The sequence below is a fragment of the Ustilago hordei genome, assembly GCF_900519145.1.
Source record: "Ustilago hordei strain Uho2 genome assembly, contig: UHO2_contig_02, whole genome shotgun sequence".
NCBI classification, from domain to species: Eukaryota; Fungi; Basidiomycota; class Ustilaginomycetes; order Ustilaginales; family Ustilaginaceae; genus Ustilago; species Ustilago hordei.
In genome coordinates this window covers 59,652-86,689 of record NW_024545252.1, presented here as the reverse complement: position 1 = coordinate 86,689, position 27,038 = coordinate 59,652, and the positions used below count along the sequence as shown (strand labels likewise).

Below are 27,038 nucleotides of genomic sequence, written 5' to 3'. Positions count from 1 at the left end.
TCTTTCACTAGTCCATGTATATCCCTCCGCTTTGCGTTATATGCGGTATTCCTTTTCTCTCTTAGACTATTTTTTTTTTCTTTTGTCATCTGTTGATTACACACTACCTTGCGCGTCAACGTCAGCTTTGAGCATATGTGTGACGACATATGATGGTGAGGATCAAGGTGATCTAAGTTGGAAGTGTGGGATGAGGAGAAGGTTGTCGAGATGTGCCAAATTATACAGTGTTTGCACAACCGGAGAGGAGCGGGACTGACTACTTTCACATACTAAGCGAGCTCTCTGCGCACTCATGTTTGTTAACTTAAGTGGTGTTCTTTGCTTTTTGTTCCTTCGTAGTAGCGGCTAGGACCCTTACGTTCGCTACAGCAGCAATAGTTTAGCCTTGTGCGATGCCGAGACTGAAACGTAACTGCAGATGCTACACCTGCTGCTGGGACGGGTCCAGGTGTCCATAGCTCGCATTGGTGTCGGCTTTGTGCAATGTTGGACTCACTCATTGTCAAAACAATCCGCATGATCCTTCCCCTCGCAACACTCCTCTGCATCCAAACCCAACATCACCACTTACATTCCATCCCCTTTTGTCCCCAACAAGATCACACGCAAGGAATAACGTCGACGTCTAAAGGCGCACATTTACCGGCCTTCCTCTTCCTCCTCCCGCCCTGACAATGTCCCACTTCCCATCATCATCAACCTTCACGGCTCTGGATTTTGCTTCCACACTCACGGCGACGATGCAAGATTCTGTGGGAAGAAAGCACAGAAACCAGCGCATTTAGGGGCTTAGAGGCAATCCGGAACAGAGGAAGCAGTAAGAGTTTACCACCAACTCCAGCTAGAAGTAGCTCGAGTCTAGGATCCTCTACTACTATGGCTGGTGGTGAGTCTGTTAGGTGTCCTAAGCTCCTGGCTCCGCCCTCCTTTCTCATAAGAACGATGCTTCAAAGTACCTCACAGATAGCCACACATATACACACATTCGTTTTTGATAGGACCAACATTCATTACCACCCCGCACCACAACAACTATCGTGATGGAATGTTGCCGAAGCTATGACTCGCCAACTTTCTTAACCCTCACCGGCAAGTTGAGTCTTTCATTCCTCCTCCAAAAATCGACCAAAACCTTTGCGGTTCTCTCCGGCGCATCTTCATGCAAAGAATGTCCCACATCCGCAATCACTTCCAATTGATACTTTCCTTGCATTTGACCTATCATCAGCTCCTTATCCAGCCTATCTGTTCCGGCTAGCAACAGCAGTCGAGCGGTGCGAACGGAGAGAAAGCGAGAGGAAAGGCCTTCAAACCATCCCCGCCAGAAAGGCTCGGTGGCGAGAAGGTTTGCTTTCCATTTCAAAGCATGTTCTTTTCCCTCCTGAGATTCGGTGGGAGAGGCGGAGGAGGAGGACAGGATTTCTTGCGGCTCCTCTTCTTCTTTGGCGGTAGCGGAGGAAGGGCGGTAGGCAGGATTGGGCTGGAGAAGAGGAGGGACCGAGATTCGGGCGCTGGAAACGTTGGCGATTGTTTTAGAATCCACGTGCCAACGAATCGCATCCTCAACCGAAGAGAACCCGGAAGGATGGGAAAGGACAACACTACGCATAACACTGAGAGCGTCCATCGCGGTTCCCTCTACCACATCTAGAACTGCTACTCCTGCAATCCGGTTGAATCCTCTCGATGAAAGTGCATGTGCGGCAGAGACGACTACCGACCCACCCATCGAATGACCTACCAGCACAAGCGAAGGCATTTCTTCCGTCTTCGGGAACATCGTCGATAGTAGAGAAGTGAGGTCGCTCGAGAGCGTGTCAATAGACATATCCAACGGATCTGTGGGCATGTTACTTGTACGTGTTCGGCCATGCCCTCGACAATCGTAAGCTAAAACACCGACTTGGCCAACGGTCATCTTTGCAATTTCAGCAGCAGTGAGCGCATAGGAGAGCGCAGAGAATCCTGCTCCATGGTGAAAGACGAATAGGGTGCCTGGATTTGCTGCTGGTGCGGTTGGCTGTGCTCCTCCTTCATCTTGGTCATCAGTTACTGGAAGCCCAACACCGGGGCGAAGTGTGGGTAAGGAAGGAGAGTCGAGGTTGATATCCACGTCTTTCATCGAAGGCTCCGCTGCTGGTGGGCCTAGTGGTGCTGAAGCCTTGGGTTTCGGTGGGGTGTAGTACACTCGAAAAGCAATCGATCCGCCGGATTGGGAAGGAAGATCGACCTCGAGTGCTTCTTCGAAGTACCCCTCTGCTGTGCGTGGTGAGAAGTCTTCTGCGTTACGTTGGCGGTGCCGTGATGGGCCTGCTGAGGATGACGCAGTGGTAGAGGGCTGGGCGAAAGCCTCACCAGAAGAAAGCTCTGCTTGTTCTTCCTCGTCTTCTGAGAAAGCTGGGACGGGAGGGAGCTTGCTCAGCTTGCTTCTCAGGAAGGTGCGTTGGAGGTCGGACATGTTGCACGTTGCTGTGTGTTCGGTATATTGCTAGGATGACCTGTCTGGGAAGCGCGAGTGGGGCCGATTGGGCTCAAATCTGGCTGCACGACCTTCTCTTTGCTTGTCGAGCAGCTGTCGCAGCGAGAGAGTGAGTCGGTCTATGTGTTTTATCGTGGTTATGAGTGCGGAAGAAAGCTGAGTTGGGTTGATGGTCAAAGCGCTTACGTGTGGAGGAATTTTAGCCTGCTCAATACTTTCAGAAGGAATCACTCAGAAACGCGCCTTTGAGAGAGCCTGCAGCTGTCACTCTTCTGCACCTCGTCAAGAAGACATAGAGCTTCAACCTCTCTGCTCGTCATGCATCACGAGCCACTCAGACATGCTTTGATAGTATCCAAAAGGAATGCGTTGCAAAAGTGCGCACTGATGCAAAATGATTTCAGTAATGGTATCTCCAATCCAAACGACGGTCACCCAACCTCTTGAGTTCCTCTTCAGACAACTCGTCTTGCTTCTCATCATTCGCCTGCAGAGCATCTCTTCTTCGATTCTCCCTACTGAGCAAAAACCACAGCGATGTAGCGGCAGCAATACCGAAAGCGAGCCAAACAATTGCCAGACCATGACTGATGTGGTAGTTCTTATTCACCAATCCTCCTAGTGGCTTCCTGTAGAGCTGTACACCGACGATACTTCCCATGTTTCCGAAGCCAATTTGCATGGCGAGTGCGGTAGCTCGTTTCGTCTGACCTGTGATGTTCTCGCTTGGGAGCGAAAGAAGCAGAGCATTAGCTGCGTAAATACCCGGCGTGCAGAGGAACAGCGCAACATAGCGACCAGCTACGGTGGGGGAAGCGATCTGAACAATGTACCCTACGATAGCTAGGCAGCCTGAGCCGATGATGAACACTAGTCTTCGCTGGACGATGAACGAAACGTGGGCGATGGACATGGTGAAGATGAATGCGAGGAAGTAGGGTGGGACGGTTAAGAGCTGTGCGTTGGCGGCGGTGAAGCCGAGTTCGTTGATAATTGTCGGCATGAAGAGCGAGACGGTGTAGAGTGCAAATGCAAATCCGTGGAAAAGGAGACTGTAGAGATAGACGTAGGGATCGGTAAAAGCTTGCTTGACGCCGTCCCAAGAGAAAGGTTCTTCGTCGAGCGAGTCGTGGTCGGCTTGCATACGTGCTGCGATAATTGCTTTCTCTCTTTCTGAGAACGACTTTGACCTTTGAGGGTAGTGAGGTACCAGCCAGTATGCAGCAACAGCAACGACAATGGTAAGGAGACCTTCAAGGATAAAGATCCAAGACCAACCTGCTTTGCCGCCGACCGCACGCATGAAACCGATACCATAGGCTAGAATACCACCGAAAGCGCCGGAGAATGCTGCACCAGACAGCAACAGCGCAACACGGTAATGACGCTCTCGACGAGGATAGAACATGCTGAACACGAAGACCGAGCCAGGGAATTGACCACTCTCGCTCACCCCCTGGGCGAAGCGAACGGCGAAAAGACCAGCTTGATTGTGAACCAGACCCTGCACAACCGAGATGATGCCCCACACCAAGGTCAAACTAGGCAGCCAGATGGGCGGGGAAGTCTTCTTGAGGACGATATTTGCTGGTACCTCGCCAATGACATAACCGATGAAGAACATGGTGAGTGCTGTAGAATAGTCACGCAGGTTGATGTCTTTGACGAGACCATCAAGCTTGGCATTACCAATATTTGAGCGATCCAGGAATGACAAGAGGTATAGAACGAGTAGGATAGGTACGACGAGGTAATCAACCTTGCGGACGAGCTTGCGTTCTTCTTGACGAGTGTAGGAGACGGTTCCGTAGCTGGTGGTGTGAACGGTGGTGGTAGCTGTTCCTGCTTCGTGGGCTTCGGAGAGGGAAGCCTCCTTGCCTGACGGAGGCGTGGCGGTGGGTGAGACCTCGCTCATGATCGACGAAGAGCGGAGGACTGGAGAGAAAGGGGGAAGGGGATGGTGTGGTAGGGAAGGTAGGGAAGGAAAGAATGCTGGAGTGGTTTTGAAAGACAAGCAGGTCCTAACTTTAACGAAAAGACACCTTTCCAACTACTCAAAACCAAGAAGTGGGGAAGTTCGACACGATATAAGGTCAATGATCTGTTCCTGATGACTTCTTGACGAGATAATGGCGAGATGCGAGCTTCTAGCGTGCTATCTTAGTCAGAACAGGGACCACGATTTGCATTGCTGAAGTTGCCTCGTGGTCACATTCTTCTTGCCCAATGTAGCAAGTTGGTCAGACAGGTGGGCCAAGCATCGTGGCTTGCTTATTCGAGCTCATCATTGGATCATACTGGAGCGACCAGGGAGCTCACGGATCCTTCAGCGTAAGGTGCGACAGGCTGGAGATCTCCGCGCAGAGTTCTACTGCGGTTAGCAAGGGTGAGAGGAGAGATATAATCATTGCGAAAGAAGGTTGCGTGCTTCGCTCGACGTTAGCTTTGCTTGTGGAAGCAGGGAAGGGTGTTAAGAGAGAGTCACTGCTGACAGTTGAGAGAGGTTGTCCATCATTTGTCCACAACAGCACGCCATATTCGGCAACTATAAGCGAGAAGAAGCTGAATTCCCCGATCCTAAGCCGATCTCACAAAGGCAGATTGACGGATCAAAAACGCCGCTGAGTAGTTAGATCGAATTCGCTCACATATGGCTCAAATTATAACCTTGGCGTTGACGACAACGGTGAGGCTACGAGCCTCGCTTCAGCGGCCAAGCCAGAGCCCACGTATCGCAACTGAGACCAATCTAGCGTACCCCACTCTTGTTGACCGCCTTTTAGGTGGAAATTAAGCAGCTTTCATGTCCTCGGATAGGAAGCAGCAAGCTGTGAATGAGGTGGCAAGAAAGAGCCGCTGTACAGCTCTGGTATGGGTGAAGACGGGGCATTCTCGGCTGCTGTGAGGCAAGCGAGTTGCTTCCCGCCAAAATCCCTCCGCGGCCAAACACACCAATTTCGGCGCTTTGCTGTCTTTGGGCCGAAATCAGAGCGAGAAAAGAAAAGCACAGCCCTCCAACCTCCTCTCTCTCTCCCCCCCCTCCCCCGAAAAAAAAGCAGGGTCCACTTTGGGAAAAAAAACAGAGCTTGGAACAATATGCCGACCAATGCTGCATGGGCAGTAGATCTGTCACCACGTTTTGCTTTTCTGCCTGACCTGCCTTCTCCTGCCTTCTCCTGCCTGCCCTTTCTTTCTTTATCTTTCGCATCAACGACAACGACAACAAGAAGCGATGACAAAATTGGCCGTCTCTCGGCAGCCTATCTCCGCGTGAGAGGCTGAGTCGAGCCCATTTCTTTGCCTTTCTTATTTCCCTTTTGTGCCAATAGATCTTTATCGGCGGCTCGCCCACCGCTGCCGATTTGAGTATTGACCCTCTCCGCAAGCCAATTTTTGAGTCGATTTTGCTCTGAGCCTAGAGCTCGTCAACGTACCTCTTGCACCTTGGAGCAGGAAAGCGAGCATTGATTGATGCAAAGCTTAGGTAGGATTCCCGGTCGGGTCGCGCAACAGTCCATCGATTGCAGCTTTCTACCTTTTGTGGTTCCTTGTGGCTGCGCTGAATCCACGCACACATACATCCTCTTCAGCGCATAACTGTCCATCCCTTTTGCTCCCCGAATGCTTGCCGCTTGAGAATGCCGAGGGTCTAACTCCTGCCATCCCTTGCTCAGCTTTCCTCGCAGCTACATCCATCAACCCTCTCCCTTTCCATCACCACCAACACAACGTGTCGCATCCCAGCACTCAGCATCTTTGTTGCTATATCTTGGATAGCGTTAGCATCTACAGTGCCATCCATCCCAGTCTCATCGGCTGATCCGACATCCGTGCACAACACGCTCATCTCATCCATCGCGGACCATTCGTTCACTTTGACTCGGCCCGTAAAGGCTGCTCTGCTCTCCCTCAGTGATGATCGACATCGCCTCATCGAGCAACAACACGCTCGACGTCTCATCGCACTCATCCTCATTAATGCAGCGCGCTGTCTCCTCCACATCGTTGATGCCGACCAGCGCTGGATCCTCACCCTCGATGCTCGCATCCGGCCTTGCCTCCGATGTGGGCAGCAACGACGGCAATCACTCTGCCATGGATGAAGAAAACGTTTCGATGCCAGCCACACCACCCGATGTCGCACACATAGGCGACCCCCTGCACCTCGTCAACGATGCTTCTTCAGCATCTGCCGGTGCCTCGGTCAATGGCGCTAACCCCACAAAGAAGGCCGAATTGTTCCTCTCCGTCACTCGGGCCAACCGTCCAAAGCTCGTCCTCTCACCCATCGACAAGCTCCGATTCACAGAGCAGATCGAGGAAAGCAAGAAGAAATTCGCCGATGACACCGCCTACTTGCCCAAGTCGACCAATATGGGTCTCAGCGACGTCGATGCTGCAGCGCTTCTTTCGGTCAACCCGTTCAACTTTGCACAATCCAACACGCAGAATTGGGAGGATGACGATGTCGATGTCGACTGCGGACGTGTTAACCGTGCAGCATCGAAACCTGGCAAGACCGTCTTTATGAATGCATTCCCTTGCATCTTTGTCTCCAACCTTACCAACTCGGTAGCCTTCTATCAGAAGCTAATTGGATTCTCGCCAGTGGGAAAGCCTCAATCGCACCAAGCAGTCTTGCGACGCGGTCCTGCCGCCCGTCCACCGAGATCTTCAAATGTGCAGTATTCCGCTATCCCCTCAGCAGCGGAGGAGCAAGGTGTACGCATCGTGCTGCGATACTTGCCAGCGGAGTGGAGCGAGCTGAAAGCAGATGGTACCGGTCCACCGCAGTTGTTGATTGTGGTCAGCAATGTGGATGAGCTGTTCCAGGAGATCGTGGCTAAGCAGCAACAATTTAAGCCTACTGGAAGGGAGTACTTCCCCGAAGTCTTCTTAGGCAAGGCTAAAGTCCTTGGTAAGCCGCAGAACAAGCCTTGGGGTACCAGGGAGTTGCATATTCTCGACCCAGACGCGAACAAGATTGTCCTTTATCATGAGCTGCATTAGAGCAGCCATCACCCTCTTCTACTTGCTTTAGAGTCTTTATATACCCATCGAAGCTGGATTAGCTCCGTGTCGTTTGTATCAACAACACCACCACCATCATCACCACTACCGCTTTGTTTTGCATTCTTCTTTGTACTTGTATCGTTGCAATGGCCGTTTCGTCTTTTGGCTCGAGAGCAATACTCATTCACCTCTCTCATCATCACTTGCTTCAGTCTGTGTGCGTTCTTCTCTCGTGTGGCTGTGAAGCAATCGATTGCTGTGTCGATGCATGTGTATGATGACAACTTAAAACTCGGGCGGAGCCTCACCGACCACACTCGCCGTCTGTTTCCTAGGGCCTTCAAGTACGTTAGAAGGGAAGCTTAAGATTAAGAAGTGAAGGGGGGAATGTGAATCCCCTCTATATATACCTTACATGCCTGACTGTGTTCTGCTGAGCGCCTGAAGGGCGCTCCTAAGTACAAAGGGGAGCGATGGTGATTAAAGGGAAGTGATAACGAACAAAAGGTAGTGAGGATTCATGCGAGAGAATCAAAAGGGGTCCGTAAGGGACTTCCGACGCGTGCTCAGACAGGCCGTCTGGAACACGTCTCAGCATACTGTTTACTTCCCATCTCTGTCAACCTGGAAATCACCCTGGCAAAAGCAAAAAACTCTTCATCGCCAGTAAAGATGGGCGATCCACCAATGTCGTCCATTGTCAAACCGAGGTCGTCCATTAGCGCTCTCATCTGGTCTGCTGTTGGTTTTGCTTTGCCTGCATCACCTGAGAAGATTTGTAGAATGGGTACTTCCGAAGAAGCCAAGAGTTTTGTTTTTGACTCGTACGCGGCGTCGATAAAGGTGATAAACCGGCGAGCAAGATCTCTTTGGTTTAGACTCATTTTGGGGACCGCGTCGACAAAGATGGTGGAAAAGTTGTTACAGATTTCGATGTAGTCAGCTGCTGAACGGGGACGCCCGCAGAGTTCGTCGAAGGTGAAACGTGCGACTTTTTGAGTTGAATAGGGGACTTGCAGTGTTCGACCCCAGATTTTGAGCGGACGGTTTTGGATCACGGGATCGTGAGGGTCGGAGGTGGCGGCGGAGAAAAGCTTGTCGAATTCTAGGGTATTGGCGTCGTTGAGGGGGGAGAAGTAGACTTTCGAGAGTGCGCGGGGGACTTTTCGATAGTCGGTGCCTGAGTTGAGGTCAGTTACGCGGAGTTGGGATTTGAGAAGGTCGATGCAAGGGAGGAAGGATTGTCGTTGAATGCCGTTCTTGTAGAGTTCATCAGGATGTCGGTTGGAAGTCATGACCATGACGACGCCGTAGGAGAGCATGCGTTCGAGGAGGCCGCGCAGAATCATGGCATCTGCAATGTCGGTGACTTGGAACTCGTCGAAGCAAAGAACAGAGTTATTGCGAGCCATTTCTCGAGCTACGGCTTCGATCGCATCACTCTCCTCTCCTGCGGTTGCAATCGAGCTGGAGGAGCTGGAGGAGCTCGAGGAGGAGGAGGAAGAGGAAGCGGAAGCCGACATCATCATGACGATACCCGAAGGTTTGTGTGTTTTCGATTTGTAGAAATGCGCTCGTTTGTGGGCTTCAATCATGAACTGGTGAAAGTGGATGCGACGTTTTGTTGCGATGTTCGATGGCAAGGTATCGTAGAAGAGGTCCATGAGCATACTCTTCCCTGTGCCGACATCGCCGTAGAGGTAGAGTCCTTTTGGAATGTCTTCTGGAATGGGCTTGATCTCGTGTGCGTTGGATTTGTTGCCAAAGGGGAACCAGGAGAAAAGACCTTTAGAAGCTTGTAGATGCGCCTCTGGATCTGGAACTTCTTCTTGCTTGTATGTTTTGAGTCGGTCGTGCAGCGATTGCAAGACTTTGACGATCGTGCGCTGGTGAGCATCGTCTCTGAGGACGCCGGCCTGTACGAGCTCTTCATATCGTTCGGTGGGGGTAGTAGCCTTGAACTTGCTTTCTTTGACGGCCGATTTGGAGGATGCTGACCCACTGATGTGACGTCGTGTGTGCAATGCCGAGGTCAATGGGATCGGAAGTGAAGGTTTTCGAGCGATATTGGACCATTGTGAAACGAGGGCTGGGCGTGCAACGTAAGAAAGGCGCCGGCCACCAATTTGGCGCGCAGGAAGCGCTAATCGAGAGAGTGTCCGTTGCGCGGATTGTGTGGCAAGAGCACTCATGGTGTCTATCATAGGTACGGCTTTATAGCCTCTATGTGGTCGGTCGGAATGGTGGATGGTGTGAACTGGAAAGAAAGACGAATACACACACACACACACTTACACACACACACACACACACACACACGCCTTAATTTGGTACGGTGTCTGTGCGGGATTTAGGACTCTCTGCTTTTCTTTTGTTGTTATTGTTGTTGTTTTTTATTTTTATTTTTATTTTATTTTATTTTTTTGACTTGGTAGACTCGGTACAGTTCTCCCGCATTCTTCCGCCTATTCCGGCACACCGGTTACCATCAGTCAAGCCCGAATTCTATCCTTACCGCCGGAGTCTCTTTCTCCACAGACACAGACACTCACCTTCCGAAAGGATTGTTCACATCACCTTGATTGTGCTCTCGGAGTCAACTCGGAATGTAGCATCGAAAAGGGTAGGATACATAACTGAAAAGTTGGCTCGGCCACACCGTCTTTGTGATTGCAGTCCGGAACAGAGGTTTGAATGTGAATCGACTCCAACCTCATCTCCCGATGGACACTCATTCGAATGTTTGTTATCGGCGATGAATGTGTGAAACCGAAAAATGTTTCCCGAAAATCGGGGTGGGTGCCTGACAGCGCGGCGAGCCGAGTTTTCATTCGAAAACCTCAAAAAGGGTGTGTCTGACAGCACCTTGATTTTTGCAAAGCCGATTTCAGTGAAAAGTGAGTGGAGTCTGAATTTCATGTTTCGCAGGGATGCAACGTTCTAAATTTGGTCTTGTCTCACCGCTTGTGCCAAGCAGCAGCAGCAGTGTCGATCAAGGCGGCAGCGGCAGTACACGAGCACCTGTCGCATGTTGCTGTTTAGCTATTGCCATATCGTGTCACCCAAACCCTCTTACCGTGACCGCTTTGTTTCCTTCTCTGACAATTGGGATCCTGATATCCATCCGACCCTTCATCATCTTTCTCATTCCTACCCTCTCACCGTCATATCCGCCCACTCACTCCTCGATCATTCGTATGGATACATAGACGCTCAGGATTCGCAACCTAGCTTGCTCGTCCATCAAGCTTTTCCTTTTTGGACGACGATGAGCGTCTCACCTTTCCCACCGGGCGAAGGCCTCCCCCTGGTGCAAGATGCCACTACGGCGCAAAGGCAGGCTTCATACCCTGTACGGTATCAGATGCAGGATCGAGGAGGGGACGAACCATTTTCTTCAGCGGCTGCATACAGGTCACCCGTCGCTTCACCTCCTCCTCGTGCTCCTTCTTCGATCTCGCACGGCGCGCCTCCCATCCCAAGTACATACGAGCGTGCATCCGCATTAAAGAGTCCTCCTCCACCCGCAACGTCCCTCGTGATTCAAGAACGCGGTATGCCATCCAACTCTCCATCTCCAGCACCGCCAAATGGAGAAACACCCATTCTCTCATCCCCAACACAACGCGGTACTGGCGCTCGTACAACCACCACTGCTGCAGACAGCCGTTCAGCCTGTACAGCAAGCAAGCGTGACGCTACCGCATCCATCTCCAAATCAGCCCGTAGTAGCACTACTTCATGGTTCTACGGTGGTCCCAACTCGTTCATCCGCGTCCCTTCCAAAATGGCCGCACTCTACATTCTCGTCACCTTCATCGAAGCAGCTATCGTCATCGCTCTCGTCGGGTACACCTTCGGACGCATCGTTGCTGAAGTCGAAAACTTCACGCAGAACCTCAAGACTGTCTCTATCTACTTGGCAGTCTTTGTGTTCGGCTGCGTCTTCCAAGTGTTGGTCGCATGGGATGCAGTGAGGTTGAAAAACACAATGCAGCTTATTGGAGTGCTTATATTCAACATCGCCCTCACAATTACAGCCGCGATCGAGATCGGACAGGTCAGAGACGCACTCAACGTTCAAGATAGTATCGCAGGCGGTATCACTTGCCCAGATGACCCATCTCGGCTTTGTCGTGCACGATCCCTTTTCCCCGACATAGAAAGATACCTCATTGTGGTAACGGCAACATGCGGTGTAGCTGAATTCTTCATGCTCTACCTCAGTTTCAAGCTCTGGAAGGAATTCGGTTGGATCATCTATCAAAAGATCGGCGCGGATCTCAAAGTACGAAACATGTTTTTCTGGTATCAGCTTTTCATCGTTTTCCTCAAGTTCTCCTTCTTCTTTGGTGTCGGATTTACGGTGATCTATCTGATCTTGGTGGCGGATACGACGGACTGGGAGTATGGAGTCACGATTGCAGCGGTTCCCATTGCGATCGTTTCGCTGTTTGCAGCCGGATTTGCGGTGAGGAGGGAATGGTCTAGTTTGATGGTCCTTTCGTTGTTCTTGATGATTGCTGGATTGACTTACTTTGTGTACAAGTTGACACAGGTTTGGGTTCCAGCTACCGCGGATCAGTACATGTACGTTCATACGACGATTACGTTTATTAGTGGATTTGCGATCTTGTCGTTGGGATTGACTTGGTTGAATGGGATCATTTGCTTGTTGAACTTCCATAAGGGACTTAAGCCGGCACATGATGCGATCGGCACTTTTGGTGGTGTCCGTCGAACAAGGGCGCGTGGAGAGAGGAATGGGGAATCGGAAGGTGCCGCACTCGACCTGGAACGTGACGTCGAACCCAAAGAACACTCGGAAACTTCAACGCCCTACATCCCACCACATCGAGGAAGTCTCTTCGGCCACGGAGGTGGAGGAGGCACACCTGTTGGCGGGATCGACCCTAGAAGAGGGAGCAACATGATTGCAAGCCCCGTCTACAGTTACAGCAGTCACGGTGGACATGGTGCCGCTTCTCCACCTCCATCTGCTATGATGGTCGATCGACGAACTTCAGGAGCAGGACCTCACGCCTACAACCCTCCGCCCATGGCTGCCACACTGGGCAATGCACCGGTCTTGGCTCCCCAACCTATCCTCGCTGCTGCACCGTTATCGCCTCACGCTTCCATGGGATCTCCACCTCCAACCCAGATGCAGGCAGCACCACCACCGCAACAATCAATTTACCACCAGTTGCCAACGCAGGTGCCAAGCCAGGCTTTCGTGGATGCTCATCAACCTCGTCCTTCGACGACTCGCATTTCGCTTGACTGAGGTGGTGCGACGTCGAAATGGTCTTTTCTCTAACGCTCCTTATACCCATTACGACTGCCTCAGATCTTACCAATGTTCACGCTTATTTTTCGATGCGATATTTGGGAATGAAACACCTTCACAGCTTTTCGCACTTTGTCTGAACTTCTTCTGGATTCCGTCTAATGATTGTGTGAGCTTGGCATGATTTGTGTGGCAGCTTTCCGTTGGACCGGCGAAAAGGGCGAGCCTCGGGAAAATTTCACACTGGTCTCACTCCGCCTCAAGAATGGACCGCACAACCTGAATTTTAGTCACGCGCAAGCTTTGTCTTGGCCGATCGTACTAAACGCAAATCAGCGCTCGAAAGAAGTCATAAGATTAAAGGAGAAGGATGAAAGTCAAAAGAAGATGGTAGATGCGAGCATGCGATGTGGGGAAAAGGAGCCAAAAGATGCAAGTATGTGGCTAAAGAAGATTGAACGGTAACTGAAACGGAAGAGATGCAATGCGATGAGGAGAGTCCATGATGTGTAGTGCCGGAAACATAAATGGGGAGAGAGGATGAAGAGATGATGCGAGTATTTAGAGGGGCAGGAAAGATGTGCGTGATAGAAAATCAACATCCCATGTCGGAAAGAGGAGTAGCGAGGCATGACAGAGCATAGATCTACTGTCACGACTATGCAGCAGCATGGACAGCAAAGGCAGGCTGAGGAGCAGCTGCGCTCAGACCAGCCTTCTCCGAGACAGAGGAGGTGGTCGAGAAGGAAAGCGAGGCCGGACTAGCAGCCGCAGCAACTTTTCTGAATGGTGAGCCAGCACGCCTCTCGATGTTTGCGAGCCACATGGTCTGCAACACGAATTGTGGCAAAGCATAGTACCTCCAGGTAGCCCATCGGAAGAACATACCGACCTCGACCTGTCGTGTCGAGGCAAAGTCCTGTGTCATGTCTTTGCGCAAATCCTGGAAGAGAGCGGTCTTGTCGGTGAGGACGGCCTTGACACCCCAGCGTGTTGCCTCGATCATCTCGTCCTTGCGGTTGACGGTCCAAACATAGATATCTTTGCCCGCCTTCTGTGCATCGGCGATGAAAGCCTGACCATCGGCACCGACCAGGCATGCAAAGTACATGGAGAAGCCGGTGCAGTCCTTCCAGAAGTACTTGCGCGCCGCACGGGGCGAGGCACCAATGTGAATACGCTTCATAGATGGGACGTTGATGAGCGCCGACTCGAGGAACTTGGGGTGCCACAGGCCAAGAATGAGACGCGGCGCCAGGTCGGTCTCGAACTTGGGGTAGGATTCAATGACTTTGCGCATAAGAGGGAAAAGGCGGTCTGGGTTGTTGTCTGGCTTGATGTCAAGATTGAGCTTGACGTGCTTGCAGTCGGGACGCATGAGCAAGTCGCAGATCTGGTTGAAGGTGGGGATCTGTTGTGCGGGTTGCTTGAGGGTACGGAGGTGCTCGATACCGTCCTCGCCAAAGTATGGGCGCTGGTAGATCAAGCCCTTGCCGTTAGTGGTTCGCTCCAATGTTGGGTCGTGGAACATGACGATGACATCGTCAGTGGTAATGTGTACGTCGGTCTCGAGACCTTCCGATCCATCGAGGATGGCCTTCTCGAAACTGGCGATGGTGTTTTCCGGGAAAGTGGCTGAGGCTCCACGGTGACCCCAGCACTCGGGCATATCAGGGCGAATGTCCATTTTGGTGGATCTAGTGATGGGGCGCATAGTGTCGAATGCGACGCGTTGCGGTAGGGAAGATGAAGAGGTAGCAGAGATGCGCGTGGAGAGGTGATGGCAGAGAAGGAAGACGGAGGCGATGATTAGTACCACGATGGCAAGAGATGAGCTCACACCAGCCGAGCAGGTGAGAGTGGAGAGTCACAAGACAGCGCTACAGCCAAGAGATGCTGTTGTAGATAGGAAGGGTAACGTGGGGTCGCTGTGTAGACCAAGAGACTGGTGTGTGCTATCTATGGTGCGTGCGCGACTGCAAGCAAGGTCGGTCCGGCGTATCGAAGGCTAAGCTTGGATGCTTACCAATGTAGTGCGTGTTTAGATGGAAAGGGAAAGGAATGAAAGGCGACCTCGATACCACGTCGGTCAAGCCTGACAATGGGCGAACGGGTGGGGACAGGATATGGATGTGAAGAGAGAAGAGGAGCAGGAGGCTGAAGCCGTGGTATCTTTTACACCAGCAAGGGAACGTGACATGTATTTGCCACGGAACGTGCTCATAAGAGAAACACACAAGCCAACACTTCAGCACTCGCACTTCCACGCAGTCACGGCACATCCTCAGTCTGCCGGTGGTTGTTGTGCTCTTACACTGTGCTCCTGCTTCACCCCCCATGGCCCCCGCCTTTGGCATGCCATCTCCTATTTCTTGAACAAAGTTTTGATCAACGAACATCGAATCTCTTGAACCAGCGAGCTCAATTAGCTTGAGCTTGGCGTTCGAGGTACAAGCACAGCAGCCGCAGCCGCACCAACAGCGACAGCCAGGCGAACCCACTTGAAATGATCTGCCTGAGTGCCGTAGCAAAAGCAAAAAGAAGCCAGACTGCGAGCCGTGGCTATTCTCACTACAGCGATTGTGTAGTTGTGGCCATAACTTCTAGAGCCGGCGGCAATGCAACGCATTGTCGGCAAGCGTGACATGACAGATTTGGCTGCACAGTGTGACGCGGACCATGAAACTTTCTGACTGGACCCCTTTTGGCATCTTGACAAACAACCCAGCACTTGAGCAGTCTTGGTCGAATTTCTTCTGCAGATCCCAGGCAAGAGACCACAGTACCGAATGCTGACCGAAGGCAAGGGTCGCAGCAGAATAACAGAGGCCAGTAAAATTTCCGGTCAATTTTGGTCGCTAGAGAACTGGAACAGAGCTTTCTTTTCCGCACGGCCCGCCCCAGTCTCTCTCCCACTCTGTCTCTTCCTCCATTTTGTTAAAAACCACACTTTTCGCTGGTGAAGTGCAGTGGAGCTGAACCCTACTTGCAGTTAAAAAAGCAGATGCGCCCCACACGGCGCAATAGCAGTGTGGGTTGAATTAGTGGCGTTTCTTCCAGCCGACCTGGCACGAATCGCTCTCCTCTGCTCCAGTTCGGCCCGGACACTTAGAGAAAAGGCACCGTTCAACTGTTACTTTGACGCGGCAGTGACGTCGTGGCTCTGCTTCTAAGTATCCACGTTCTCTTCTTGGCTTGATGTCATCCTTCTACGAACGTGTATCTCTTTCCTTTTTTTTTTTTTTTCTTTTTTTTTTTTTTTTTTTTTTTTTTTTTTTTTCTTTTTTTTTCTTTTTTTTTCTTTTTTTTTTTCTCTCCATTCTTTGTTTTTTTGTCAGTCCGAACTGTTAAATCTGAAATAAGAACAGCATCTACATCGATCGGCAAGTCGAAGAACGATCCGAGATCCGCGATTTGGCGTCAGACACGACAACTACACACAACAGGCTTTGTCACACTGAGGATGTCTCAAAACTATGCGTTTTGGTAGAAGGAGAAGCTACAGATGAGGACGGAGGTGCCACGAAGCAGAGTCTCACCACGTGAGATATCTGAAAGAAGATCTAGTTGCGTCGCTTGAGACCAACATCGAGCTGAACAGGCTTGCGCAAGAAACCCTCGAACGTCTCGAGTGGCTTCTCTGGCTCAGCCAGCACAATGTCATAACGACGGAAGATGGCTGCAATCAAGATCGAAAGCTCCATCATAGCCACATTGCGTCCGACACAAGCACGAGGACCGACCGAAAATGGAATGAAGGCCTTGTCAAAGTCTCTCCTTGCGTTGGGAGCGAGCCATCGGTCAGGGTTGTACTCTTCGGCATCTTCGCCAAACACCGACTTGTCGCGGTGAAGTGTGTAAGCAGGCACCGAAAGAATGGTACCAGCGGGGAAGTGCTCACCGCATACCGTTGCACCGCCCTGAGGGATGACGCGAGGAAGACCGATAGCAGAAGTAGAGTGGAAGCGGAGCGACTCGCTGAGCACAGCCTGCAAGTAAGGAAGCTCTTGAACATCGCTGTGCAGAGGTACCTCTTCAGCGTGCTCAAGCTCACGGTCGAGTTCAGCCTGAAGCTTGCGCATCTTGTCCGGGTGCGTGCAGAGGTGCGAAAGGATAGCGCAGGCAGTGTTCGAGGTCGTGTCCGATCCGGCGATAAGTTGAGTGAGAGCTTCGGCAGTCAATTCCATCTTGCCCATGGGCTCTCCGCGGTCATCCTTGGCCGACTGCAGCTTGGCAAGCAAGTCCTCGCGTTCCGAGCCGTTCTGTAGGCGGTCGTTGACACGAGCGAGCGCGATACCGGTGAGTTTCTTGACCGAGGTGAGTCGATTCGAGAACCACGGCAATTTGAGCAGGTAAGGACGCAACCAGACAGGTGCGAGCCCCATAGTAGCCGAATACTCGCCACGCTCGTTGATGATCTTGACAGCCGAGCAGTAATCGACCTGCTTGTTGCCTTGTGCGTCCTCGTACTCAACCTTGGCCTCGTCGATACCCCTCTCTAGCATACCGAAAGTGCTACCGAATGCAAGGGCACCGATGGTGTCGAAAGCAAAGTAGTTGAGCCACATGAGCGAGTCAAGCCAAGTACGACCCTTGATACCGCGAGGACCCACGGCGTTGGACTTTGCAGCCTTGTCACAGAACTCGTCCCATCGCTCGAGAAGGAGCTGCACTTCACGTCGAATGAAAGGCTCGAAAGCAAGAATGGTCTTGGGAGCAAACGTGTGCGAGACAATCTTTCGCTTACGAGTGTGCTCTGCACGGTCGCGAGTGTTGAAGAGACCACGGGGGAAAGGACGAGGAGGCACAAAGGCGTCGTAGTAAGCTGGCTTTAGAGTACCGGTGCCGTGACCATAGACAGGGTGCAATGCTTCGTGGTCGGCGATCGAGATGTGGTTGGGCGCGATACGAACGAATTTGCCTATAAACGTATCGGAAAGAGGGTTAGTCCCAAAGAGATCGAATCGTCAGCACGAATTTCCCGAGATCTGAGCATATGCGGCGCTACTTACCATACTTCTTGTGCTGCTGGTGAACCGTATCGAAACGGTGACCCTTCATAGCCTGACGAAGTAGCCAGAAGTCGGAGAACTTGGCGAACAGAGGTCCTGGGTACTTGAGGAAGGCGGTATTGGTGATGAATGGCACCAGGTGGAAGAGAGCGAATGCACCGACGATGGTGATGATGATGTGAGCGGGCGACTCGACAGCCCATTGGACCGCAGCCCCGATGCGGGGTACGAGGTCGGTCTCGACCATGATTTTGGACTGCAGCTAGCTTGTGGGGAAGATGGTAGCGGTGCTGGATGATGACGGATGCGAAGACCAGTGGGATAGCTGGGTGCCTGCTTCTTGTTGGTGTGAAGATGGCTAGTGCAGGGAAGGAAGCTGGGAGGTGGGTCAGGGAAGATGGTGAAGGAGGTTGCAAGGGCCGGGCAGGATCTTTTTGTACTACGAGGCCAGAGCCGTGGGTTGTCTGAATCCTCCACCAACTCGTTCGGCGGTGCTGAGAACGTGGGGTCAAGCAACAATGAAGGAAGGCGAATTCTCTATTCTCAAGGTCAGGTCACTGGATTGGGTCACGAGAGTTACAGTAGTAGGATACCGCTGGGCTTGTTGGGTCGATGAAGGCAGCAAAGCGCGCACGGACGCGGGGGTCGGTAAGGCTTCAGGATGTCGCGGCAAAAGGTCGTCCGGCCAGACGAGTTAGTAGAGCTGCAATTCAGCAAACATGATTGGAGTTTCTCTTGGAAACCCTTTTTGGATTTTCCGACGTGCCAAAAAGTAGAGGCAGCAGATGGCGACCAAGGCGATATTGGATAGGTCGCTTCCTATTTGCGCCGTGCTATCCGAAACTTGCCGGCCTCTCACTTCCTCGAACAGCTTTGCTGCCACGCCATGCACCCATCTCACAGTCTTGCCGACTCCATCACCACCTCTCGATATGCTCATGCTTGCTTCTTCCAGATTTTGTTTGTCGGATTCATCTCGACGCCGTCTATTTCGCTCTGAACCTCTTGCCATTGATCTTTGACGCCTCCGTTCATCTCTTTGCATGTGTCAGCTGTTCGAGTTGAACTCAATTAAGACACTGTAACGGTCTTATCGGCATCCGAGTGCAATAAAAGTGTGGCTCGATTGGTTTCGCTTGTGAGTTGTGTTGTTCAGTTACGCAAAATCCACTTCGTAATACAGTCGCACGCACGAGAGCGCATTTTGTGCATAAATTCAACAGACAAGAGCGGGGACCTCACCCCTCGGATCTCGAGCGGTGCGTGAAAGCGAGAGACCAGCAGCAGGCATTACGAAGATCGACTTTGTAACTCTCCTTCCGACTCGTGTGTCTGTCTCGAACTTTCTCCGGTCCACCTTCATTACGCTTTTCTACATCTGTCAGAGACTGTCATTTGACTCAAACCTTTATGCACATCAAATCACCGAAGCTTGTTGAGTCGGTGTCGATGAGACTCTTACTTGGCCAGCGTCGAGGTTTCCGAGATGCAGCCCCACCACTGACGGTAGGCCGGAGTACGTGGGGCTACTGGACTCGCCGCCAGAGAAGGTCTCATCATTCTCACCACATGACAGACTCGAAACGCACACTCCAGACCATCGACACCGCGTGAGAATGATATAATGAAAATGAAAGCTGTGATGATACAGAATGCAAAAGCTAAAGAGAGATTCCAATCCGGTCCTGGGCATCACCAGAAGTTTTGAGCCCAGTCAACGAGCGCATCCCAGCCTCGTCCGACAGCGCCATTACCAACCTTGCCGAGCAACCTCCTCCATTGCAAGATCTGGTTGTCAGCTCTGGCAAGACCAATGATACCCTCCATACCGCCGACTTTGGCGAACATCGAGTCGATCGGCCTGGTCGCGATAGCTGCTGCTTTGCCTGTCGCGCCCAACGGCCGAGACCAAGACAGCAAGCCAACTAGACGCTGGAAGAAGCCAGTTGAGCCCGAAGCTGAAGCTGCCATACCAGCAGCAATGTCAGCGCCGGGAACGGCACAACTGAACTCGAAGCGGTTCGTGTGGAAGACCAGGGCAGCGCGGTAATGGAAGACGATAGCCATCACGATGCCCATGTGCCAGAGCTGATGCGAGTGACCCCATGTGTCGAATCGTCCTGGTGCCCAACTTTCTGGAAACTGAGTTGCGTAAAAGACTAGACCTGCAACGTAGAAAGCGAGCGAAGGCAAGATGGGGCTGAAGAAAGAGATGGTCTTGGCAAAGCCGTGCTCGAAAGCAGCGTGCGAGAACGGCGCCAGCGCCGTGAAACACATTGTCAGGAAAACTGCGATGCGCCAGCTCTTGTTCTCTCGTTTGTTGAACCACTCGGCCCATGGAAGAATGGCACCGGCGAGACCGACAAGAAGCGTTGTGAACGAGTAGAAGAGCGCCAAGTTAGGCTGGCAGTAGAAGCAGTTGTAGACAGTCGTCCAGATGGAAGCTGCTACAAGCCAAGCGATACCTGTGTAGTCGACGCAGGCGAATCGCTCGAACCACTTGCGATCTGAACAACCTGCCATGACATGCCACGAGACTGAGAGGGCCAAACATTTTGCGGCTGCAAAGAGGTAAACGGTCTGGACCAATCTGTCCATGGGTGTTGTCTGATCATCGAGACCCTTGCTTGGCCAGAAGAGCGGCACGATGGCTGCGAGACCCCACAGATGCGTGTGGATGTTGCCGGTCTCGTTGTGAATCTGGAATGTACTCCTCAAAAGCGCTGGCCAGTTCTCGACAGGGATGAATCGATAGCCAGAGAGAATATGCTCGTTGTTGCGGAAAAAGCGAGGCAGATGTTCGTAACTAATCAGCTCTTGTCCGTTGCGAGCCAACTCGACTGCGAATTGGTAAAGCTTCTCTTCTGCTTCGTGAACGGCGTGCCCTGCGCGCGAGGCAAAGCTGTTGGCACGCGAGCGAGAGCGTGTCTTGAGATCGACGAGCTTGTTCTCGAAACGCTGTAACAGTGTCGACGAGTCGCCTTGATCGGCAGCGCTCTGAAGTGTATCACGCCATGCCATTGTACGCACGGACTCCTGGATGGCTTCGAGTCGCGCTTGCATCTTTGCTGCGAGTGCATAGGCTTGGCTCGGCAATTGCGTCGACAGAGGTTCGAGCACTGATGCAAAGTCGAAGTCGAGCTGTGGAAGAGAAGGCATGGTGGGTAGTGATGGAAGCTCAGCTGATGTAGATGGAAGGCGTGGCAGACGCCCTCGAAGACCGTTGCCCAAACTGATGGGGAAGGAGAAGCTGGATGAAAGACGTTCCCAATCTTGTGCCAGTGACTGCGAGCGAGATGCGAGAGCTGAAGATGCAGATGCTGGATACGAGGGGAGGAGGGCTACGAGCCTGCGCAGATCCTCACGCATGGCTTCGAGTTGCTGGAAGAAGGCAGCCGAGTGGCCGTCGTTCAGAGGTGCAGCTGTGTCAGTTGAGCTTGTGCTTGCGTCGGTCGGGATAGCAGCATCTAAAGCCGCCTCTGTCTGCGCGCTTCCGCACATGGAAGCTCGAGAGATGCGTTGGGAATAGAAAGCTCGTGCTCGAACTTCGAGCTCTGTGAGGTAGGAGAGCAGCTGCGCACGTAGCGAGACAATGGAGTATGGCAAAGACGCTGGAAGGTCAAGATACTCGAGCGACGTGAGTGGCTGATGACTTTGGCGGCTAAGGAAGAGTGTCGCATCATAGTCATCGTCAGAAGATGCCGAGTCAGTGGCGGTGACTGTTGCACTGCTAAACCCTTCACGAAGCGCTTCTTCCGTGTCGAGGGCATTGTAACGGAACCGCAAAGATGAGCGAGAAGTTTCTACGGGTTGCGATGCTCTCCTAACTCGACGACGAACGTTGAAAGGTCGAGTGGGTTCGTCGTCGACAGCTGATCCATTTAAAGCTGAGAGAGCTCGTTTGGAGGCGCAAGATCCCAGCATGGGTGAGGATCGGGATGTGCCGAGAGAAGGTCGTCGAGGTGTCATCGTGCTGATCAAGGTCAAGCTGAGTCGAGGTGTGAAGGGGATTCCGAAAGTGATCGAGGGCCGCGGTGCGACTATAAACTGTGGACAACAATGAATTCAAAAGGCCATATCGAGGGCAACGCTTTGGACGAGTGCTTTGTTGCTGCCGTCGGTGGCAACCAAAGACCAGTGCTGACGATGAAGTGCTGATTGCACACTAGGCCGTAGTGATGATGGTGAGGGGGAGTGAACAGAGTTGCGGAGATAGTGTAAGGTGTGGTGAGAGATGCACGTGAGGCAGCAACAATGTCGGTGGCTAGACTCTATGCCCATCGCTCCCAATATACATAGCCACGGTGAAAAGGTGGACCGACAATCAGCCTCGATTGGATCTACAGCCCTAGCACCTTTGCTCTTTGCAGTGACGATAAACTTTGGCTAGCTGCCTGCCGAGTTTTCAAAATTCTCGGCGTCTCCGCTCACCACACCGCCAAGCTCCACAACGGCCATACGTCAGTCAACAGAGACGCCAAAATTCCCTGTTCAAAACAGAGAGAGAGAGAGAGAGAGAGAGATGATTCATCTGCAGGCGAATGATTCCACAGTTTCCAGAAAGGGTGAAGGCGTGGCTTGAGTCGCCAACTCCAAGGCTAAATTTTTAGACTTTTCAAATTAGCAGCCGCAAATGCAACTTGAACTCGTGCGAGAAGGTTCGAAAGCCAAAGAAACAGGACCCGATGTGGAGGTTTCTGCATCGGGGATTTTGGGTAAGCTCTATTTGCGGGTCCAACACATCCGTGCCTTGTGCCCGAATTGAGCTGTCTTCTGCTTCTTTGTTGCTGCTGCTATCCATCCACCATCTTGACGACCACAATCTACTCTCATTGCACCCTTGTTCACCATGCCTCCAAAAGGATCCAGGAGCAAGGCTTCGGCTTCGGCTTCGGCTTCGGCTTCGGCCTCGTCGTCCGCTTCTGCTACCGCTAAGCCAGTGAAGCGTGGCCCTCCTGCTCCCATCCGCTACTACCTCGTCTTCTTCAACTTCCTCTCCTTCTTCGGCTGGGTCATCATCCTCTCGACACTCATCAAGCACCTCGCTCTTGGCCCACAACCTTACTCGGGTCCTGTAAAGTTTGCCGCTGATGTGCTCTCCCGCTTCCGTCTTGTCAAGATCGGCGTTGTCAAGTCCTACTCGCACCTCTTCCCTGAACGTATCGCCAACATCCTCGAGCGTGCTTCCAATTCGCACACCTTTGTTGGCTCTGTCGTTGCTCTCGTTCAGTCTCTCGCCATTCTCGAGGTCGTTCACGCTGCCATTGGCTGGGTAAGGAGCCCTGTTGCTACTACCGCGATTCAGGTCGCTTCGCGTCTCTTCATGGTTTGGGGTGTCACAGAGCGATACTCGCAGGCTTGGTCTAGCCCCTTCTACGCATCGATGGTGCTTGCTTGGGCCATCACCGAGTGCATTCGCTACCCTTTCTACGCCAACCAGCTTCTCGGACAGGAAGGCCCTGGTCTCCTCTGGGCTCGGTAAGTTCCGCTTCCACTTGGCTCTCATCCTTACACATTTCTTTGATCAGTGTTCTGACCTAGTCTATATCCCTTCCCTCCCGTCTCTTCGACAGTTACACCACCTTCTACATCCTCTACCCCGTTGGTGCCATCTCTGAGGCCATGTGTATCCTCGCCACGCTTCCCAACAGCCTGCCCTTCAACAAGCCTGCTGCCTGGGATCTTCGTGCTTACGTCTTTGCTGGTCTTTTCGCTATCTGGTGGCCCGGTCTCTACGTCATGTACTCTTACATGATGAAGCAGCGTCGCAAGACCATCGGCAAGGGCTTCTGGGGCGACAAGCTTGTTCAGCAGCTTGCTGAGAAGAAGCGTCAGTGAACGCATCAAAGCAAGACCTCGGCGCTGCGTTGTTGCATTCGTCGGGCGTGACTGTCGCGCACCGCCAATCATCTATCAACCTCTCTATCAACCTTCACATCCCTTCGTCTCACCCAGGAACAACAAATTTGTTGAAAGAATCACATCACCTCAGCCACCAAGAGAGAGCGTGTGTCAACCATGTAGAATTACATCAAAAGTACATTAAAGGGTCGTCTTCGTCGTCTCGTAATCCAAACCAATTCAATCAATTCTCAGATTGTACGCTTGCGACTCGCCCGCCACATGTCCCATGGCAGCTTCCAATGTTTGCCCGTCTGTAATGATGCGTCGTATGGGTTGAAGTCTGCTTTCTCCAGCCTTTCGAGGTAGGACCTTGCTGGAACGATGCCCACCAATGGCGGTACGACGGCTTGCGGAACCTTGCCTCCGAGGTCGTCCTTGATCATCTTTCTCGCTGTGATGAGGTAGTCGTTCGCCCGTGTAGCTAGTGCAAAAACAGCATCACGAAAGCCGTGTGCTTGTGGGCCGTTGCGAAAGGCGTCTTCCTCTACGACATTGTGTTTGTGGACGAATTCCCTGGGAAGGACGAGCTTACGTGCGCCTTTGGTGATGGAGTTACGCATGTGTGGTGCTGGGTGCGAGTGGTATGGGATGGAGGAGATTGCGAGGCTGAGACCGGATACTTTGCCGAGATGAGAGAAAAGCTCGTCCATTGCATCGCTGCGTACACCAAGAAGGTTGAGCGAAAGGTAGTGCAGCCGTGAAGAAGTGGACTCTGAGTAGGACTCTAGTTGCTCAAGGGTCGGTGCAGCGAAATCGTCTGCTAGATCTGCTTCACGGATGTCGATGATGCGAAGAAAGTGGTCGAGCATCAGCCCACCAGCAGCGTTGGACTTGACGGCCGGATCTTGAAAGGCATCGCGCAGAGCTAGGACGACGGGATGTTTGGCCGGTCGGTTCTGGTATGCACCCTGGACTGCGTCCCTCCACCAACCCATTCTCATTCGACCCAGAAGCTCGTTCGAGACGGTGTCCTTCAGACCAGCGATTTCGACATTGAATGTTCGGATGGCCGCAAAGTGTGTCTGCAGATGCTTTGGGTAGAAATGATGCGCGAGGTATGAAGGATGGTCTCGTTTCGCTAGCTCTTCGAGCAGGAAGGTGCGTGGAGATTGTAATGGTGAAAGCTGCGTTGTTGCTGGCGGGGCTGTTCGTCTTGAAGGGCCTTCCGCTGCTTTTTGTAGCCGCGAAGAGCTAGCTAACTTGACTCTGCGACTACTCGAGAGGCTCCGCTTCGAGGATGCAGATGACGATTGAGTGGAGGCGCTGTGGCTAGCGGCGAAGACACCAACGGGTGCAGCTAGACAACAAGCAGAGTTGCCGCCGCTCGAAGCAGTTCGACTCGCTGCCAAGACGAGGGTTCTCGAAGACGATGTTGCGATCATCTTGAACATTAGCTTTGTGCGTGGTTGGGCGGTGACGAGATGACAGTGAGGAAGCCAGTGACCTCGAAGAAGGATCGATGGTCTAAGCACAGTTAGCATGTTGCTTGATGACCAACACTTTCTTCTTCGAAGTTACGAACGTCTGTTTCTGAGCCAAAATCTCCTTGACAAAAAGAGCACAAAAAAAGGCTCAAAAAAGTGGCATACGAGTAAGTGGAGGCTAGATCGCCGATTCGATCCAGTCTGTCTTCACCCTTGACATTCTGAACGCAACAGTTCGAAGCTTTGTACGCCACGATCACCATTGGAACAGCTACGATCTGACTATCAAGGACTACCCCAAAAGTGCAGGGGGACTGGAATACGGAGGAGAGGGCGTATCCGTGAATGCAGATCTGATGTTCAGAGCCGTAATGGGAAATTGCGATGATTAGAGTACATGTGAAGTTTTCGGTACATGACGCTTTGCAACCTGGTCAAGATAGTTCTTCTGGAAGTTAAGATGAGCTTGTCACCAACACCTTTATGTCAAGGAGAAAAATCGTACGCAGGCTTAGATACCGCCTTTTGCTAGCGTCAGCCAGAGGTCGTCTCCCAGATAGTGAATGTTTTCTATCGCAATACCTTTGCCAGTCTTTCGCACCTCCTCGGTGTCCATCTGCATGACACCCACAGCGAGAATCTCATCCTTGCCTTGCGCACGGATCGCAACACACTGTCCCTTCTTGAGAGGTGTCTCCCCTTTCGATGGGTCTGGCAGGTGGCCTCCTGCGCTAGTAAGACCTGGCGACATGACGTTGGCTCCGGAAAGTACAAACTTGATGGCTCCTCGGTCAACTTGTACCGATGGAAGCATGTCTGGGACTACGTCGTTGATAAATGGGAAGATGAGGGTCAGCCGAGTGGAGCATCAGAGCCTGGCAGCGGGTTTTGTCGGCACTTACACATGTGCAGAAGTCGCAAAGAGGGGAGGTACCAATCGTCATAGTGCTGGAAGAAGAGCACTTGTTTTTCCGAAATAAGCATCTGTATGTGTTCTCTTGCGAACTTGACCGTGGTCACAGAAGCCTTGTTGGGCCATGCTGCTTCCAGGAGAGCGCCTTCATCCTTTGCAAGTGCTGGGTATTGATCGGTGAGCTTTTGTCGGATCACTCGGCGCACGGAAGACTTGAGTGCTGTTGCGGGACCCAGGTCTGACTTCGGTTCGAACTTCTTGAACAGCGACATGGTTGTTCGCTTTCGATGTTAGGGAAAATGGACGAGATGGAGGCTGAGAGAGGTTGGCTCCAACTGTCGTATGAGCAAGCTTCATATATGCGTTTCTTGCATTTCACGTTTGGAGTTCGGAAGTCGGGCTGAGAAAAAGGCCGAAGCAGTTTTGCAGGTCTAACAAGTCTGTGCACTTTTGTGTTTTGGAAGAAATCGGTGCGACACAGCGCAATTTTGAAACATAGCTTGCTGCCCCGCATCCGATGCCAAGCAACAAACATACGTTACACAAGAGAGCGTTGAAGGCCGAGCACAAGCGCAAGCGAGCGGGCAGGCCAGCCGTTGACGAACGGAAGGACGAACAGCAGGCACATCGGTCAACTGTTTATTGCTTGTCTTGTCGTCTGCATGACAGCGTGAATGAAGCGCTCTTGCTTTGGACCCGGAACGGGTTGCAGCTGTCTTATCCAGTCTCTCTTGACTTACCACCAGAACCAACTTCCATATCCTTACAGCTTATCGGCAAGATGGTGCTCCTTCCTACAGCAGCAGCGTCCGCCTCATCACGGCGTGCCATCGCTGCATCGATCCGACCTCGGTCTGCTATCAGCACTCGACTGGCTTCATCTCACCCTGTTTTTCACCTTCGAACGCTGTCAACAAGTCCCATTCGAGCCTCCGAGGGTCAACAGGCATCTTCTTCAAAGTCAAACAAAAGCGAATCGGATAAGGACTCGGGTGATGGC

At 52.2% G+C, this 27,038-nt stretch overlaps 11 protein-coding genes across 11 annotated transcripts; 3 read left to right on the top strand and 8 right to left on the bottom strand.

Moving 5' to 3' along the window:
- Nucleotides 1-1,060: 1,060 nt before the first annotated feature.
- Nucleotides 1,061-2,461, bottom strand: UHO2_00787 (uncharacterized protein; the record flags this gene model as incomplete). Its single annotated transcript, XM_041553255.1, has 1 exon — nucleotides 1,061-2,461. One exon carries the CDS (start codon nucleotides 2,459-2,461, stop codon nucleotides 1,061-1,063), a length of 1,401 nt encoding a protein of 466 aa, XP_041409189.1.
- A 421-nt stretch (nucleotides 2,462-2,882) lies between these two features.
- Nucleotides 2,883-4,397, bottom strand: UHO2_00786 (uncharacterized protein; the record flags this gene model as incomplete). The annotated part of the gene is made up of 1 exon (XM_041553254.1): nucleotides 2,883-4,397. The coding sequence occupies one exon, from the start codon at nucleotides 4,395-4,397 to the stop codon at nucleotides 2,883-2,885; it is 1,515 nt and encodes a 504-aa protein (XP_041409188.1).
- A 2,063-nt stretch (nucleotides 4,398-6,460) lies between these two features.
- Nucleotides 6,461-7,492, top strand: UHO2_00785 (uncharacterized protein; the record flags this gene model as incomplete). The annotated part of the gene is made up of 1 exon (XM_041553253.1): nucleotides 6,461-7,492. One exon carries the CDS (start codon nucleotides 6,461-6,463, stop codon nucleotides 7,490-7,492), a length of 1,032 nt encoding a protein of 343 aa, XP_041409187.1.
- A 288-nt stretch (nucleotides 7,493-7,780) lies between these two features.
- Nucleotides 7,781-9,687, bottom strand: UHO2_00784 (uncharacterized protein; the record flags this gene model as incomplete). Its single annotated transcript, XM_041553252.1, has 2 exons — nucleotides 7,781-7,819; nucleotides 8,086-9,687. The coding sequence occupies 2 exons, from the start codon at nucleotides 9,685-9,687 to the stop codon at nucleotides 7,781-7,783; spliced, it is 1,641 nt and encodes a 546-aa protein (XP_041409186.1).
- A 1,076-nt stretch (nucleotides 9,688-10,763) lies between these two features.
- UHO2_00783 (uncharacterized protein) lies at nucleotides 10,764-12,782 on the top strand (the record flags this gene model as incomplete). The annotated part of the gene is made up of 1 exon (XM_041553251.1): nucleotides 10,764-12,782. The coding sequence occupies one exon, from the start codon at nucleotides 10,764-10,766 to the stop codon at nucleotides 12,780-12,782; it is 2,019 nt and encodes a 672-aa protein (XP_041409185.1).
- A 661-nt stretch (nucleotides 12,783-13,443) lies between these two features.
- Nucleotides 13,444-14,472, bottom strand: UHO2_00782 (uncharacterized protein; the record flags this gene model as incomplete). The annotated part of the gene is made up of 1 exon (XM_041553250.1): nucleotides 13,444-14,472. One exon carries the CDS (start codon nucleotides 14,470-14,472, stop codon nucleotides 13,444-13,446), a length of 1,029 nt encoding a protein of 342 aa, XP_041409184.1.
- A 1,876-nt stretch (nucleotides 14,473-16,348) lies between these two features.
- On the bottom strand, nucleotides 16,349-18,044 carry UHO2_00781 (putative Benzoate 4-monooxygenase cytochrome P450; the record flags this gene model as incomplete). Its single annotated transcript, XM_041553249.1, has 2 exons — nucleotides 16,349-17,706; nucleotides 17,798-18,044. The coding sequence occupies 2 exons, from the start codon at nucleotides 18,042-18,044 to the stop codon at nucleotides 16,349-16,351; spliced, it is 1,605 nt and encodes a 534-aa protein (XP_041409183.1).
- A 1,445-nt stretch (nucleotides 18,045-19,489) lies between these two features.
- UHO2_00780 (uncharacterized protein) lies at nucleotides 19,490-21,766 on the bottom strand (the record flags this gene model as incomplete). Its single annotated transcript, XM_041553248.1, has 1 exon — nucleotides 19,490-21,766. The coding sequence occupies one exon, from the start codon at nucleotides 21,764-21,766 to the stop codon at nucleotides 19,490-19,492; it is 2,277 nt and encodes a 758-aa protein (XP_041409182.1).
- Nucleotides 21,767-22,646: 880 nt separating this feature from the next.
- Nucleotides 22,647-23,635, top strand: UHO2_00779 (uncharacterized protein; the record flags this gene model as incomplete). Its single annotated transcript, XM_041553247.1, has 2 exons — nucleotides 22,647-23,275; nucleotides 23,371-23,635. The coding sequence occupies 2 exons, from the start codon at nucleotides 22,647-22,649 to the stop codon at nucleotides 23,633-23,635; spliced, it is 894 nt and encodes a 297-aa protein (XP_041409181.1).
- Nucleotides 23,636-23,889: 254 nt separating this feature from the next.
- UHO2_00778 (uncharacterized protein) lies at nucleotides 23,890-25,083 on the bottom strand (the record flags this gene model as incomplete). Its single annotated transcript, XM_041553246.1, has 1 exon — nucleotides 23,890-25,083. One exon carries the CDS (start codon nucleotides 25,081-25,083, stop codon nucleotides 23,890-23,892), a length of 1,194 nt encoding a protein of 397 aa, XP_041409180.1.
- A 553-nt stretch (nucleotides 25,084-25,636) lies between these two features.
- UHO2_00777 (uncharacterized protein) lies at nucleotides 25,637-26,310 on the bottom strand (the record flags this gene model as incomplete). The annotated part of the gene is made up of 2 exons (XM_041553245.1): nucleotides 25,637-25,947; nucleotides 26,028-26,310. 2 exons carry the CDS (start codon nucleotides 26,308-26,310, stop codon nucleotides 25,637-25,639), a joined length of 594 nt encoding a protein of 197 aa, XP_041409179.1.
- Nucleotides 26,311-27,038: the final 728 nt, after the last annotated feature.